Genomic DNA, 17,751 nt, shown 5'->3' on the forward strand with positions numbered 1-17,751 from the left:
CAGCTGTAAGCATGAAGCTGTAAACTAAAATACAATACAACTACATTCACTCTCGTGTTATAATGCTTAGTTTAATAACGACACAGAAGTTAATATCAAAACCTTGGCCATAGTATACTACTATAATAAACACACATGATTTCTCTCTGCATCACACATGTTTCTCATTATCTTTCCACAGTGTTATCAGGGGAGAGCGCGAACGCAGTCCCCCACTACCAGAAATTATGCAGTCGAGATTCCCGCATTTGGGGAATTCGCAGAGGTCAGCGCAATCGGAGTGCAATGACCGAGCCTCGCCCTGGGCGAACCACCTTCTTGATCATGGTATCTCCCCTGCCAGGTAAGTATGAATTGTACACCTCACACACAGGGCACTCATTCACAGTCATACCACGATAACTCATGGTGCTGGCAATATATAGGCATGACCAAAACCACACACTATAAAGGCTCTGATAATCTACAGGACGTTCATATACAAGAAACACTTTTGTACTAAGGCTGACAAAAATAAATAGTATTTTACTTGAGAAAAATCGGCACATATCCCATCATGCAATGCTGTATATCCATATCAAAAGCTGCCCTAACATCACCAGATTACCCATTTATTTTATATCCAAAACCTAAGCGAGTTCACGCCAGACAAAGCTAAATTAATATGCAATCAACTATTGTTTGATCTGCATTTTAAAATCAATGGAAAGAGTGAAAAACACGTTTGTCTCCTCACATTACAGACACTTCCTGATTTACTTGTTTCGCATTCTGCTGGTGGACAACTGACGTTCTGCTGCTGCCACCTGTTGGTCTGGAGTGTGAACAACACTCAACAAATGTCTACATTTGTGCTTCTCTGTATGTAACTAACGGAAAAAAGAAAAAATAAGATTATAAACAAAAAGCTCAAACACATGTATTTGCCTTTCTTTTGATATGTCAGCACAAACCAGACCGGGATAAAACAGCAGCAGAAATTATGCATAGTGGATTTTCACTTGATTCTTGTATTTGTTTGTGCTTTTATTTATTGAACTGGGAGCTGTAAACTGAATTGCCCACACGGGATAAATAAAGTTTTCTGAACTGAACTTTACAGGAATTGATCTATAATCTGACTGAATTGACAGCTCATTTCAAAACTAAAGTGTAATTAAGTTACACATCACAATAAGACTAGGTCCGTTTGAGCATCTACTGAGAAAGAAAAAATATGTTTATGCTTTTCTTATATGTGAAAGTTAAATATGACCACAACACATCTCCTTTTGCAATCACCTTGTGTCACTCTGCAGTTACTGGTTCACTTCATTTTACAGTGACATGCATACAATATGTCTCCACTTCAAACAAGAATAAAAGAAATACAACAACTGGCAATAATAATAGGCACCACAGAAAGTCCAAACACACCAAAATTTACAAATAAAAAAAGATCAGCAGGTGTGCACTATCTACAATAATTAAGAATACTAGGAACTTTCAGGACTACGTGATAAACACACTGATTATTATTATTTTCAACACACATAAGGGGGTTGCACCGTTCCTGGAAGTACTGCAATACCAGGTCGATGCGTGGAGTGGACGGAGCAAGCCCCTATTCCATCTCCCTGTTCCAAAAATCAATTTAATATATGGTCCCCGGGTAGGGGACGTATCAGATATTAAACTGATAAGAACAGATACTACACTTGATCTTAGCCAAAAGGCCGAGAAGCGATGCTGATTAACGACTGAAGTGGGAGACTCCTTCTCCTCATTGTGACACTAACTCGCGGTTCAATATGATTTCTATGGCTACAAAAACACACCAACAAATTGTGAAAGCGCAGTTTGATGTCTTATGAATGATGGACAACGGAAATATCCATCCGATCGCGGACTTTTATCACAAAACGTTACGGGAGTTTAACGTGGGTTCATGCCATTTCTGGTCACGTGATGTGCTACTGCCCAATCAGCAATCAGTACGAACGGGTATGTTAAAATCCACTTTATAGCTCTAATTAAGGAAGAACTGGTCATTTACTCACTTAAAATATACGATTGAGATTAAGTAAAACTATTTCTACTGACTGGATCGCGTGTATGGTTAAAAGTGAACAATATACACCTGCTTCTGAATATAAAGCTTCAACAATGATAAACTGAGCTGTGTCTCCCTCTGGTGACGGAAACAATACAGGACACTGTGCTCAGTCCGAAACTTCAGCCGCTCACAGAGCATCTTTGAACATACACTTTACATTGTGCTTCAGTCGTCAACAACAACAACAACAACAACAACAACAATAATATTAATAATTACTTTTGAGGACACAGAGAAGGGTCCCTAGTATATCACACACAAAAACAATCATCCTATGTACAAGAATTCGATGTAATGAAAACTATATATGTAAACAAAGACAAGAATTACCCAACACCACATTATATAATTTCATAGAAATTGACAAAATTCAATAAACTGCACCCACAAACAAGCAGGAGAGCCAGAGGCCCCACAGTTTAGATGAAGACCTGACTGAGCTCAGATCAGGGGTGGCCAACTGGCAGACTGGCAGCAGAACTGTTTCAATTTCCGGTGTTTCAGTTTTCAGAATAAAAGTTGTACTGGCAACATGTAACGTCTTTACTTTAAAACACTTAACAAACCGGAAGGTTGTTTACTTTTTAAAGCAGCTGTTTAAATGGTATTTTGCTTTACAACTAGTAATAATAGCGACAGTAGACATGTAATACTAAACTACGCAAATTACAACTGACTTTGACTGTTTCAGCGAACTTCAACATGGCCGCTAACTTCAAACAACACCCCACACGCAGCAACAATTAACTTACGTAGCGTACTGTAACGTTATTTCTGAACCTGGACTCTCCATATTTAGCTTAATTTGAGAGCTATACGGCAAGGTAAAGGGTAATGGGCCTAAAATTACATGCTTTCATCGAATAATAGTCAACCAACGTTAGTTAAAGATGAGTTATCTGAATTAACGTAGGTCCACAGTCACTGAAATAAAACTGCGTAACACGACCCTCCCTTCAAGGTTAACATTCTCAAACTCAAACGTTAGTCTCAGAGTAACGGCCACCATTGCCACAAACACATCTCGCACCTACAACTAACGGTGCCATTTGCAATTACAGCATTAGCAGGCCTAGCCTAACCGTTAGCGCCTTCAGTCCATAAAATGATGCGACTAACCAACGGCAAACCGTTATTTCAGAACATTTCACAACAAAACATGTTAAGTCAAAAGACTAAAAAGAACATTATTAGAAGAAGCTGTCCAAAAACAGCTTTGGTTTAGGCATTAACTGACTGCGAGAAAACGTGATTACCTGTCGTCGACAGCTGATGTTAAAATTGAAATGTCCCCCTCGTCCAATAGTGTTCTCTGCCTGCCACTGCGTACCGCTCCCTCCCCATTGGGTGGTTCAGGTTAGGCCCGAGGTTTGGACAGGTCAAGGTGGAAGGTGGGGGGAGGGACACATTTTAGCGAGTTAACAGACTTCTGCACAACACCTAACGATAAACGTTTTACAACAAATACAAATGGCCATCAGGGGGCGGTGTTTGCCTATAAAATTTACATATACATTTGTTTAACTGAAATCAAGATCGTGACTGTTTGCTGGCATTTCAAATACATTTTAATCCAAGTCAGTTTGTTTGTTTGTGGCTGCAGCAATGCAATAACTGTGACATACAATTACCGTACATAACCTTTTTTGATTGTTTGTTTGTTGTTGTTTTTTTGCTGGAACATCAACGACACGGATTTCATATCCTTCTAAGGTTATTAAAATGTGTTGCATTCTATGTGATGATCAGCTCTTAATTTAACACCACTTTCCTGAAACTGTCTGTGTAGGCAGTAGAAGCACCTGTAGGAGGAAATGCCTACCAGCACAGCAGAGTGAACCAGTGGACCACCAGCGTGGTGGAGCAGTGCCTCAGTCATCTCAGCAAGCTGGGGAAGCCTTTTAAATATATTGGTATGTGTCCTGCTGCAGTGTAACAATGATATTCTGATGGTGGAAAAAATGAACTTCAGGCTCTCATGGGTGGGTGGCAGCAATGGATTACAAAAAGAAGCCATGTTGAAAGTGACACGCCTTTAAAAAAAAAAAAAAAAAAAGAATCCCTGTACTAAAATGAAAAATCACTAACCAAATGTCAAAAATATGCATGTTTCTTCAAGAGCACCTGCGTTTTTTCTTGAATATCAATTGATAAAGACGGTCCTCGAGCTCACTGCTATCTCGTTCTTCAAAATATTCTGATGGCTCTGGGCTCTGAAGATGATATTAACAGATAGTGTTTGTGGGATAACTCCACTGATGGTAAAGTAGTAATGTTTTTAATGTATAAGAGTGGTCATGACTGTCAGTGTGCTTTTGATTGCTCAGCTTTCAGACGCTGGTGGTTACTGACTTTAAATATTAAATGTAGAGGTGACACTGTCACTGAACATAACGTGTATTACACCCAACAGGAAGCTGTTCGGTGAGATGAGAGAACAAGTCCATGTACTGTATCGTCAGTGTTTTTGGGCTGGCCATCTGAACCAACTACAACATACCTAGGGTGTTTGAAATGTATTGGATTTTGTGTGTTTTTGAGAACCTGCATGTTGTATTCAGGTCACGTTGACTGTATTTGAATACACTTTTCTGCTTTTGTACTAAGTGCAATTGAATAAAACGATACTATGCTGGATATACTTTGCTTTATTTACATGAGACATGACAAGAATGCTACATGTACAGCTTTTATCTCATTAAGCAAAACAAATGGCAAAGAACTCCCAACATATCAGGACCCACAACAACCTCATTTAACCACCATAAACTACATTCACACTGAAAGAATCAAAAATGTACATTAATATATTATATAATATAAAATATATTTGGCCAGTGGTATAATTACTGTATGTGCAGGGAGAAGAAATGTGACAAATCAGTAGTCCATTTACATTAAATTGTGTAAAATCCATGCAGTTCATTAAAATCCATTCATCCATGTCGTCAGATAATACACTATCAAACATCGTCACTTACCAGTGAAATAAATTAAACTCTTAAACAAGTGCAATTACAAAGCTGCTCTCAAAGGGAAGAATTGTCAAGAGGAGTGGTCAGAGATAAGTGGCACCTACTCCAGCTAAGGCTCTCTCTGGAGTTTTTTAAAACACGTCTGAGGCCAAAGAGAATTTGTCGACAGCCAACACTGCTATGGCACTTTAATTCCCTATTTATCACTCATGTCAGTGCTTGCAAGCCATAGTGTGAACCACCAGAGTCCACTTAAGGCTGCAGCATGTAGCTTCCTTTACTTCCTACTACTAGTATAATGTTAATCAGCTTTGGCCAGATACATATTCTCATTATTGTCAGACTATCAGAGAGTAGAAAGGAATGGCAAAAACAACACAGCGCAGGTAAAGAGACACAACAGTGGTTCAATGCAAAGCATTAAAAATAACATTGATTCAACAAAAAACAAAAAAAAAATCCCAAATGGACATTAGCATTCCTCCCGATCATCTCTAACTAATAGGTTGTTAAGAAATGCTGGTCACAAGGAAAAAAGTTTACAAACTGGTAAAAATTGTATTGTTTTACACCTGTGTTTGTTTCCTTTGTTTTCAATGAGACTGAAAGAATAAACAATGAAGGAAAAAGTCTGAGTGGCTACATGCCCCAACTTTCAGTAAAAGTACAGTACATTCAGTAGACATGGAACTTTGCTTAAAAATATAGTTATGTACACTTACAGTATGTCATTTTTGTAACACCACTGCAAGTTATTTACACATACACATAATAGTTTGTTGTATTGTACTCTCATAGCTTCCAGCAGGGACACACAAGAGGTACAAGCTGGTCAGAAATCCCATCAGTCGCTGTCACTCTCATCCTGGTACTTGGTGGTTGCTTTGATAGCACGTCCGTTTTGTAAAGGCATGTCTTCATAATCACTCCTGTACAAAGACACAGAAAACATCAAATGGTTTATGCCGAATACTACACCACAAACTGTAAGGTGTGAAAATACATAAAATTAATTAAGTAAACAAATGCTTACCCGTATATTACTTCATCATCTGAGTCGTTCAGCATGGAGAAAGCAGGATTATCCTTCAACTGGGAGTCTGGGGAATGATACAAAACCAGTTACATTAATCTGTTGTCTTCATTACCTCCTATATTGAGACTGTGCTGTATTACCTACCGTAAAGTGCATTTTTGGAAGGGGAATACACAAACGCCAATGTGTACAGGTAGAAGCTGAGCAGACCGTAGAATGATAAGAATTCAGCTGGTATGTCTGAAGTTAAGGAATAATTTCTCACTATTTAAGACATCAACATGCTACCTCACATGGCATACTTCAAGGGGACATGTTATGCTCATTTTCAGGTTCATATTTGTATTTAAGGTTTCTAGTACGACATGTTTACACACTTAATGTTCATAAAACACTATATTTTCCTCATACTGTCTGTACTGGAACATCTGTAATCACCCTCTGACTGAAACTCTCTGTTTTAGCCCCGTCCCGAAGAAGCCCAGCGTGCTTTGCTTGCTAAGCATCTCCAGGTGTTCTGAATCTCAGCGTCTCTTGCAGCGACAATGATGACAACCAAGATTACATGCTTCCCTGACGTTAGCATGTAGCTACGTGTAACAGTGTAGGCTAGGTAATGTAAACACTTGCAGTAATGTTCCTGGAGCAGATGACCATATAAATAAATCTGTCACACTATGATGTCATACTGTAACCAGGCTATAAAACACTGGTCAGAAACAGAGTGTTCAGGGAGGTCTGAAGCCTGAGTTCTTTGCTCACTGGACTTACTTCTACAAATGTTACCTCATTAGTTAAACTCTGGCCATGTGTAACGTAGGGTCTTGGAGTTCATTAACCCTGCAAATTCAAAAAGGGAGAGTTGATCTTTTCGGTTCCATCATAATTTGCAGTTTGATTCAGGCTGCTAGCAGCCATTGGGGTCAGACTTACGTTTGCCATATGCCCAGTGTAACCGCTGAGAGCCACAGAAGACCTACAATGAACAGCTTCGGCAGGTAGAACCTAAGACATTTCCTCTCACCCTGTGGAAATGACACACACATTAAATAAGATTCTGAATATGCTAAAACTGAGGAAACCATTAAAGTGTAGGTGTAGCACTGGACACACCTCAATCCTGATGTCATGATGAACAGAGCCTGGAAGAAAGCATCTAACATCCCTGGAATTCAGCTGTTCAAAATGGATCTGAAGAGCAAAAGCAACACAATAAGCAAAACACCTCACCTTGAAGCTGCATGTCGTTTAACTTGGACAACAGAGTTCTCTGTGAATACACAAGATGCAGTTGTAATGGTTAAAAGGTGCTAAAATGGGGATAGATACAGTCGATGTCTAGTCTTAGTTAGGGGGTGGAGTTGACGAGGGGGAAAACAGTCCTTTCCTCCAGCCTGTAAAAGCTGGGAAAGCGCAGTTTTTAAACTCACATAAGACACAGTATTACATTTACAACAGGTATAATCAATTAAACTTAGCATAATATCAGCATCCTACAGCCATTAACACTGTGATGTAATAAACTGACATGTTATAATGAACTCCATGCAGGTAAGGGTTATTTTTAATTTGAATTTTACAACCTCAAGAACTACAGGTCCTTAGAGGCTCACAACTTTTCACCAGTGGCCAAACAACCTTAACATTCTTTGAGTAAAGTGTTAGATCCTTTTTGTTGATCCAGAACAGCCCCAAAATCACCATTGCCAAACCCACCAGACTCCATTCAAAAAAACACTAATTTTAGCATGTATAGGGTGAATTAAGGGTTTATACCAATTCAGGGATTTGTAATATTGCATATTAATTCCCTTTCTGTATGATATCGTGACAGTACAATCAGAAAAATGCAATTTTTGAATTTTGACAATTTGGGGGGGGGGGGGGGGTTGCACCTGACTCTGAAGGTACTACAGACAAAACAAGCCTCTATTCCATCTCACTGTTCTGGGAAAAAAAAAAAAAAAGAAAAAAAGAAAAAAAAGAAAAAAAAACAAACAAACGATTTAATACCGGAGTATGTAGGACATGATCTAGATTTACATTACATTATATCATGGATAAATAATAAAGAAACAAAACAAAACAAAAAAAAAAAGAAAAAGAAGAAACACCAACCGCTATATTCTATAAAACAAACCAATGTTATATAGGTAATCTATTACCCCTCTCTGTATCTCCCACACCTTATCTCTCAGTATCCCTGCCAAATTCCAATCCCGTCCTGCCTCTCTCACCCTTTGCTGCAACCTTACCCTTTCTTCGTTATATTTACTATAGTACATAATTACATGTTCAACATTTTCAATAATATTACAATATGTGCAAACATGTGAGTTTACTTTTTGATTAGTGCTTTTCCTTCACCTTTTCCAAATGGAATATCAGTTATAAAGGAACTAGCGAGTGTTTGTGGCAATGGTCCAGTCTCGGACCAGTTGCTGAACGATTTGTGCTCGCGGAGCCACAAAAATCATTAAAAAAAAAAACAAACAAATTACAACATGTTGCCACTTTTTACTGTTAATAAATGGCGCAGATAGAAATGTATGAAAGAAACAGGTCGAGCTGTTGTACTGAATATCAGCACGGATGTGATTCAGCTGTAAGCATGAGGCTGTAAACTAAAATACAATACAACTACATTCACTCTCGTGTTATAATGCTTAGTTTAATAACGACACAGAAGTTAACATCAAAACCTTTGACATAGTATACTACTATAAGAAACACACATGATTTCTCTCTGCATCACATGTTTCTCATTATTTTTCCACAGTGTTATCAGGGGAGAGCGCGAACGCAGTCCCCCACTACCAGAAATTATGCAGTCGAGATTCCCGCATTTGGGGAATTCGCAGAGGTCAGCGCAATCGGAGTGCAATGACCGAGCCTCGCCCTGGGCGAACCACCTTCTTGATCATGGTATCTCCCCTGCCAGGTAAGTATGAGTTGTACACCTCACACACAGGGCACTCATTCACAGTCATACCACGATAACTCATGGTGCTGGCAATATATAGGCATGACCAAAACCACACACTATAAAGGCTCTGATAATCTACAGGACGTTCATATACAAGAAACACTTTTGTACTAAGGCTGACAAAAATAACTAATATTTTACTTGAGAAAAATCGGCACATATCCCATCATGCAATGCTGTATATCCATATCAAAAGCTGCCCTAACATCACCAGATTATCCATTTATTTTATATCTAAAACCTAAGCGAGTTCACGCCAGACAAAGTTAAATTAATATGTAATCAACTATTGTTTGATCTGCATTTTAAAATCAATGGAAAGAGTGAAAAACACGTTTGTCTCCTCACATTACAGACACTTCCTGATTTACTTGTTTCGCATTCTGCTGGTGGACAACTGACGTTCTGCTGCTGCCACCTGTTGGTCTGGAGTGTGAACAACACTGTTTATTAAACATTTATCTACAAATGTGCTTCTCTGTGCCTAACTAACGGCAAGAAGAAAAAATTGATTATAAACAAAACGCTCAAACACATGTGGAGTATTTGCCTTACTTCTGATATGTCTGCAAAAAAACAGACTGGGAAAAAACAGCAGCAGAAATTATGCAGAGAGGATTTTCACTTTATGGGAATAATAAAAATCCGACTGAGTTAAAGTGTAATTAAATTACACAACACAATAAGACGAGGTCCGGTTGAGCATCTATTGAGAAAGAAAAAACGTGTTTATGCTTTTATTAAATGTAAAAATGAACTATGACCACAACATATCTCCTTTTGGCAGTTAGCTTGTGTCACTCAGCATTTACTGGTTCACTTTATTTTACAGTGAGATCCACTTATAAACAAGAATTATAGACACCGTAGAAAGTTCAAGCACACCAATACTTCAAAATTTAAATGAACTGAAGCCTGACAATTTCAGCTAATATATTTAAACGTCCATATTTACAGGATGAATACACAAGATACACATAGGAGTTCACTTTACTTTCAACACATACAGGGGGGTGCACCGTTCCTGGAAGTGCTGCAATACCAGGTCGATGCGTGGAGTGGACGGGGCAAGCCCCTTTTCCATCTCCCTGTTCCAAAAAGCAATTTAATATATGGTCCCCGGGTAGGGGACGTATCAGATATTAAACTGATAAGAACAGATACTACACTTGATCTTAGCCAAAAGGCCGAGAAGCGATGCTGATTAACGACTGAAGTGGGAGACTCCTTCTCCTCATTGTGACACTAACTCGCGGTTCAATATGATTTCTATGGCTACAAAAACACACCAACAAATTGTGAAAGCGCAGTTTGATGTCTTATGAATGATGGACAACGGAAATATCCATCCGATCGCGGACTTTTATCACAAAACGTTACGGGAGTTTAACGTGGGTTCATGCTATTTCTGGTCACGTGATGTGCTACTGCCCAATCAGCAATCAGTACGAACGGGTATGTTAAAATCATTTTTATAGCTTTAATTAAGGAAGAACTGGTTGTTACATCGAATAAAATATAAGATTGAAATTAAGTAAAACTATTTCTAATGATAGGATCGCGTGCATGGTTAAAAATGAACAAATTACATCTGCTTCTGAATATAAAGTTTCAACAATGATAAACTGAGCTGTGTCTCCCTCTGGTGACGGAAACCATACAGGACACTGTGCTCAGTCTGAAATTTCAGCTGCTATCAGAGCATCTTTGAACTTATACTTTACATTGTCCTTCAGTGAACAACAACAAAAATAATAATAATAATAACTATTGAGGACACAGAGAAGGGTCTTCAATAGTTATTGTTAATAATAATAATAATTACTTTTGAGGACACAGAGAAGGGTCCCTAGTATACCGCACACAAAAACTAACAATCATCCTATGTACAAGAATTCGATGTAATGAAAACAATATATGTATACAAAGACAAGAATTACCCAACACTACATTATATAATTTCACAGAAATTGACGAAATTCAATAAACTGCACCCACAAACAAGCAGGAGAGCCAGAGGCCCCACAGTTTAGATGAAGACCTGACTGAGCTCAGATCAGGGGTGGCCAAGGCCTGGATACTATTTTCTGAGACAGAGAGCGTGCAAATATATCGATATATGATTTCGCATAAAGGCAGGGCAAGTAGGTATACTAACATTTACAAACATCTGGCTGACACTGCACTATCGTGGAAGTTTAAAAAGTAGTCTCATGCCATCGTTATAGGCCACATGAAGTCTTGCTCTAGCGCCACAAGGGGGCAATATACAAAGGAGTGCAAAATGCTCTATAAAGAGCGACCTTCAGATTAATTGAACACATGATACATTTGCGAGCAAGCACATTAGCTCATGCATACAACTGACTAAGATATTTAATCTCACGACACACTTGAAGAGCAACACCAGATAAAAAGAATTCAGGAAATACTACTTGTCTGTCTTCTTTACTGTTAACAATCATAATGTTGCTCTTATTGGCATTATATTTGATGTCAAAGTCTGCACCATAGTTAGAGCAAATCTTCAGCAACTGTTGTAAGCCAGCAATATATGTTTTTAATATTGGCAACGTATAGCTTATTAGAATCTGAACAAATGTATACGATCCAGCAAAACATCACAGGCGTACACCATCAATATTTGGACACCAATGAGACACCGAAGCAGCAACAATTATGTAGTGTACTGTAACGTTATTTCTGAACCTCGACACTCCATATTTAGCTTAGGTTAGTAGCTATAACTTAAAGTAAAGGGTAATGGGCCTAAAATCACTAGGGCTGTAGTCTCCTGGTTGACTAGTCGATTATTTGGTCGCTATGCTCTCGTACAACAAAATTGTCATTGGTCGAATAATCGCCGTGTTACTTTCATAAGGAGAAAAGTGCTACATCAACAGCTTTCCAGGATTAATCCATTATTTTCTGCAGCAGGGGGACAGGCTAAGTTACCTGTGAAAATGGTGGTGTTTCAAAACACCCCCGTTGTTGACAGAAAGTTAAACTCGCCCACCCTCATGCTCAGCGTCGCAGTTGACGCAGACCTCCTGTCTGTTTCTGTAAGCTGAAACCATTTCCCTCAGTGGAAACGAAGTTTGCATTTACTTGTATTTCAGATAAGAAACAATAAATAAAAACTGAATTTCCCCTGAGGGGGATTAATAAAGTATACGAAAAAATAAAAAATAAATAAATTGTGAAGACAGTAAAGCCTCCACTAAAATAGCATTTTAAGTCATGTGTGTGATTTATCCTTCAGGGATTTATACTTAGGGATTTGTCCTGGCTTCATATGAGCAGAGGAATTCTCCGATTGTCGCTAGGCTGATGTATACCATGTAAAATGTCATAGGTTGACGCTAATAATGTTAGCATTTTGTATTTGCTTGGAAAACGTGTTTAGACAGTTGTTTTGTCGGTGAATGTTGAGAGTTGTAATGGAGCCAAATTATGTACCATTACCCAGGGCCGGCCCAAGCCTCCATGGGGCCCTAAGCAAAATTTGATTTTGGGGCCCTCTATTACTGCCAATAATACTGATTATTGATCATTCACACACCTACTGTAAGTTATTTCATGCTCTGCTCTGTCATTAGAGATACACTTGTAAAACTAGATGTGAGAACTTTTTGGTGTAATTAGATTGTAATCCACAGTGATTAAGGCCATGGGAGCAGACAACAGATTTGCAAACTTGTAGAAAAATCTTTCAATTAATATTTGCCAAAGTCAGCAACTCCCCCTAATGGCCACACAGAGAAACAATACATAAAACCTCAAAGAGCAGCCTGGCATGTTTTGACCACCTATGGTTGTTAATGCGAAATGGTAGCAAATTCAGCTACAAAAGCAGCCTGGGGTTGATTTACACTTAATATTCAAAGTGATATAGTACTAAGTGGGATACCGAATGTCATCTAGGCCAACTAAAAGTAACAAAATAAACCAATCATTTACTGTAAACACAATCTGTTTCATTATGTTTTGTTTTAAATAAACTGCAACACAGAGGGGACAGTGGACACAGTGGATGGAGCAAAGGATGGAGATGGACCTAAGATGAAAAACAACAACAAAAGCTAGTCATATTTGATGTCATATTACACTTGAAAATTATGCTGTTTTTTCCTCAGTAAAATAGTACAGCTATAGCTTGTAATAAGAAAACAATCTCCCAGTGGAACAACTGAAAATTGCTTGAGAAGTTTTGATAAAATAGGGATTTGTCTCAAAACATGTCCCTTTTCATATGATTATATCTTATATTAAAAATTATTCATCTCAGAATGTTCTGCAGTACACTGAGCAATTACAAAGGCTGTTTTGTTGTTAACTTACCAGGTAGAGCTGAGGTTGCAGCAGACACAGAGGAGACAGTGGGTACAGTGGATGGAGCAGAGGATGGAGATGGACCTAAGATGAAAAACATGTCCCTTGTCATATGGTTATATCTTATATTAGTATATCTTAATGACATAGTTTGACCAGAAATTAAATATATATGGTGACAGTTTTTCCCTCACCTGATTCATTAGCCTTGGCTGAATCTGAGGAGGTGGACTGCCCCTGGGCTGAGTCAGTGCCTCCTCCACAATACGTGAACAGTGCTCCTGGGGAAGTTGCACCTAACTCTGGAGGTACTACAATACCAGATCAATGTGGGGAGTGGACAAAACAAGCCTCTATTCCATCTCCCTGTTCTGAAAAAAAAAACAAAAAACAGATATTACACTTGACTTTAGCCAAACTGCCAGGTAGCAATATTGTGAATGGCTCAGCAGTAAAGAAGTGATTCACCACAGTTACTCTCACTGACCAGTGAAACATCAGTTCCAGGCTACAATACACTGAGACCATCAAAGCCACACAAAAACATTACTTACACATCACTACATATACGTTTCAGGTTTCTACTAACCCTGCTGAAAAAAACAGCATAGACCAGCACCAAAACACAACATATGCTGGTCTATGCTGGTGACCGGTGTCACACCAGTAAGACCAGCATACGTTGTGTTTTAGTGCTGTTTCGTGTTTCCTGCCTGTTTTGGTGCTGGTCTATGCTTTTTGTTTTTTAGCAGGGAAGTTACCATAGCAATCTTTACATGATTATTACCATTTATGACGTGACATGGTATGAAATCAACTTTTATTAATATTTACACAACACTCCATTCAAGCAATTTTACTAGACAAGAGTCATCTTATGTGTGCTGATATCTTACTTACACAGTCCATGGCTGATTTTTATTATAACAGCGCTGGGACTTTTAACTACGCATGTATCACTCCGCCTTACAGGTGTTCTGAGCCCTTAATTATTTAACCGTTTATTAGCCGACATGAAGGGTCGTCGTAACAAACTTTGCACCGCAAAATTGAACATTTAACCACAAATAGCATTTGAGTTAAACTTTGAATGGTCAGAAAATGACGAAGGGATGGGAAGAAGCCTGAACACTTCACTGCAAATATCCTGGTTTGCTCATTTAACATCAGAAGACGACGCGACGTGCTGATGAAGCTGTTAACTCATCAGCGTCAAACGTACTCATCCGAAGCGACGGTCAACAGGCTTATTTAACTGGTTCAAAATAAATGGAAAAACACAAATGTTACCTACATGATACACGGCAGCTGGCCTGTGGTAAAGTGTATGCCGAGTTTACACAAAGGAGCTAGTGAGTGTGCCGATATGTGTGTTTGTGGCAATGGCCCAGTCTCGGACCAGTTGCTGAACGATTTGTGCTCGCGGAGCCACAAAAATCATTAAAAAAAACAAACAAATTACAACATGTTGCCACTTTTTACTGTTAATAAATGGCGCAGATAGAAATGTATGAAAGAAACAGGTCGAGCTGTTGTACTGAATATCAGCACAGATGTGATTAAGCTGTAAGCACGAGGCTGTAAACTGAAATACAACTACACTCACTCTCGTGTTATAATGCTCAGTTTAATAATGACACAGAAGTTAATATTAAAACCTTGGACATAGTATACTACTATATTAAACACACATGATTTCTTTCTGCATCACATGTTTCTCATTGTTTTTCCACAGTGTTATCAGGGGAGAGCGCGAACGCAGTCCCCCACTACCAGAAATTATGCAGTCGAGATTCCCGCATTTGGGGAATTCGCAGAGGTCAGCGCAATCGGAGTGCAATGACCGAGCCTCGCCCTGGGCGAACCAATTTTTAGACGCTTTTATTAATAAATGTCACAAGTACAACCTACAAAATTTACAATTTATACAGATATTTTCTGCCCATACAAGGAAAACGGAGACATTCCATATGAATATATTTTCCCAATTCCCAATACTTTTTTCACCTGGGGTTACAACAGCGCATTCACACAAGCATAATTACAATATGAGGCAAGGACCAGCAATGTACATTAATGTACTTGACGCTTCTCCAGACTAATAAATTACATCATATAATATTTCTCTAATGATACCATTTTGGATTTTCCATAATGTAGTTAATTCTTCACAGGTATGATTCTTTTTGTCTCTCTGAATGTAGTCTTTAACTAAAGTGAGGCCAGTCCTCACAACTGATTCTGGGGATTTATATACTCTCTTAAAGGCCAGTAAATTCCTACATTTCCACATTCCATCTTTTATACAGTTGATAGCAATCCACCATTTTGCATTTTTTCCAGTCTCTTTTGGAGCCATATCCCCATACAATATATCATTAGCATCAGGATATCTGTGCAAAGAGGTCAGCCACCTGCCAACAATTCCCCACACCCTTTGTGCAAAGGGGCAGGCCCAAAAGAGATGGATAACAGATTCGTCGACATGACAATTCAATCTAGGACAGACTGCGCTTCTGGAGCATCTCCTTCTATGTAAGAAGGATCTAGTCTGGAGACAGCCATGTGCTGCCTTCCAGGCCAGATCCTTGTGACTGTTGAAAAGGAATGTGGCGTTGACATTTTTCCATATCTGGGTGCATTGTGATTCAACAAAAGTACCCACTGGCACGAGGCATAGGGAATGGCCAGAAAGACTCCTCTCAACAGATTTTCTATTAATGTGACCTGAATGAGACTTGTCGAACTTTGCAGATTTGAAAAGAGTCAAAGCCCTTTCAAACAAGGCGGGCCTCGTTTCTGAATGGGGCGTGTTGAGAGGAATCCTTTTACCCATACCAGCCAAAATCCCTCGACCCACCCAAAATTTTGCAAACTTAGAGCATAGACTGGCACTATCACATAACACCGCATTAATAACTGGGCAAAGAAACAGGGCATCAAGTTTGGAGCTGAAATCAGGTACTGCCTTCCCACCTTTTTCAAGAGGCCTGTACATAATGTCTCTCTTTAATAATTCCTGCTGGGAGCCCCATATAAATTGGAACATTGCTCTTCTCAGGGCAGTGAGGAAGAAGCTGGGGACTGGTAAGGTGGCTGCAAGAAAGGTGAGGGAGGCCAGGACCTCTGCCTTCAGGACCAGGACCTTCCCTGTGATGGTGAGATCTCTTTGTTCCCAGCTGCGCAGTTTCCCTTTTATTCTGGGGAGCCTTTGTTCCCAATTTACCGTTTCCATCTCCCTCCCTATCTCAATCCCAAGTAGTTTTATTCTGTCTGTTTTTTCCTCCAGGCCAAGGTCCAATTTACCCTCCCACCAGTTCAGATATAAGATCTCACTCTTGGCCCTGTTTAGTTTAGCCCTAGAGGCACGAGAGAAGAGATCGCACCATCTGAGACTATTAAAAACAGATCTGTTATCACAGCATAAAATAGTCAAGTCGTCCATGTACAGTGACACTTTGGCTTCCCTCCCTCCACTCCCCGGAACAAGCAGACTGTGGATAGAGGGATCCTGTTTGATCGCACAAGCAAGAGGCTCCATCGCAAGAATAAACAAAATGACAGATAGAGGGCAACTTTTTCGAACCCCACCCTGTACCTCAAAGGGAGCAGTGTGAGTGCCATTCACAACAACCTTACAAACAAAACTCCAACACCAACAAAACTCTTTTAAGATAATCATGGTTAATTTTGTCAAAGGCCTTTTCTAAGTCTAGGCCTGATATGCAGAGAGGAAGCTTGCGGTCTACTGCGTATAGGTAAGAGTCTCGCACCAGGGCGAGACTGTCACCCATACTTCGGCCTGATACTACACAAGTCTGTTCTACTCCTACAATCTGATCTATTACTTCGTGTAAACGGAAGAAAAGTGCTTTTGCTAAAATTTTGCGGTCGACCCCAAGTAGTGTGAGGGGGCGCCAATTTTTTATATCTTTTTTGTTTCCCTTTTTGAACAAGAGAGTGATGGAGCCTTCTCTAAGGGATGATGGTAATGTTCCAATACTCAAACTCTCATTGAACATTTCAAGAAGTGGGCCCTTTAGTTCTTCCCAAAAGGTCACATAGAATTCTTTTGGCAGGCCGTCTGACCCCGGGGCTTTGTTGTTTGCCATACTATTCATTGCTTTTGTTAGTTCCTCTACAGACAGTTCCATTTCAAGTTTTCCATTAACATCAGTTATTTTCTTATTTATTTTTGACAGGAGCTGTGACATGGCTGTTTCATCTATCTCCTCAGATCTGTAGAGATCTGAGTAAAAGGAGTGAACGAGGTAAGTATATCATCTGCTTTCAGTCTTTTCATTACCATTGCTATCGTAAAGTGCTT

General features: G+C 39.3%; 1 protein-coding gene, 4 non-coding genes and 2 pseudogenes across 7 annotated transcripts in view; all 7 read right to left on the reverse strand.

Annotated features, from left to right (window-relative positions):
• Positions 1–187: 187 nt before the first annotated feature.
• LOC125897698 (U1 spliceosomal RNA) lies at positions 188–351 on the reverse strand. Its single transcript, XR_007450496.1, has one exon. It is a non-coding gene; the product is annotated as a U1 spliceosomal RNA (small nuclear RNA).
• A 1,185-nt stretch (positions 352–1,536) lies between these two features.
• On the reverse strand, positions 1,537–1,727 carry LOC125897656 (U2 spliceosomal RNA). The gene has a single exon (XR_007450461.1). It is a non-coding gene; the product is annotated as a U2 spliceosomal RNA (small nuclear RNA).
• A 3,181-nt stretch (positions 1,728–4,908) lies between these two features.
• tmem181 (transmembrane protein 181) overlaps positions 4,909–17,751 on the reverse strand; it is a 36,005-nt gene continuing 23,162 nt past the window's right edge. Inside the window, exons 15-17 of one of the 3 annotated variants that reach the window (XM_049589858.1) lie at positions 6,251–6,340; positions 6,104–6,170; positions 4,909–5,999 (exon numbers count right to left, since the gene is read on the reverse strand). In XM_049589858.1, coding sequence (XP_049445815.1) covers positions 5,915–5,999; positions 6,104–6,170; positions 6,251–6,340 — 242 coding nt within the window. In that variant the 3' untranslated portion in view covers positions 4,909–5,914. The remainder of the gene's footprint in view (positions 6,000–6,103; positions 6,171–6,250; positions 6,341–17,751) is intronic. The other 2 variants (XM_049589857.1, XM_049589856.1) reach the window with 2 other exon arrangements.
• Positions 8,892–9,055, reverse strand: LOC125897644 (U1 spliceosomal RNA). Its single transcript, XR_007450450.1, has one exon. It is a non-coding gene; the product is annotated as a U1 spliceosomal RNA (small nuclear RNA).
• Positions 10,101–10,291, reverse strand: LOC125897659 (U2 spliceosomal RNA). Its single transcript, XR_007450463.1, has one exon. It is a non-coding gene; the product is annotated as a U2 spliceosomal RNA (small nuclear RNA).
• Positions 13,710–13,857, reverse strand: LOC125897660 (U2 spliceosomal RNA; annotated as a pseudogene).
• LOC125897654 (U1 spliceosomal RNA) lies at positions 15,166–15,342 on the reverse strand (annotated as a pseudogene).

Source organism: Epinephelus fuscoguttatus, linkage group LG11 (genome assembly GCF_011397635.1).
Source record: "Epinephelus fuscoguttatus linkage group LG11, E.fuscoguttatus.final_Chr_v1".
NCBI classification, from domain to species: domain Eukaryota; kingdom Metazoa; phylum Chordata; class Actinopteri; order Perciformes; family Serranidae; genus Epinephelus; species Epinephelus fuscoguttatus.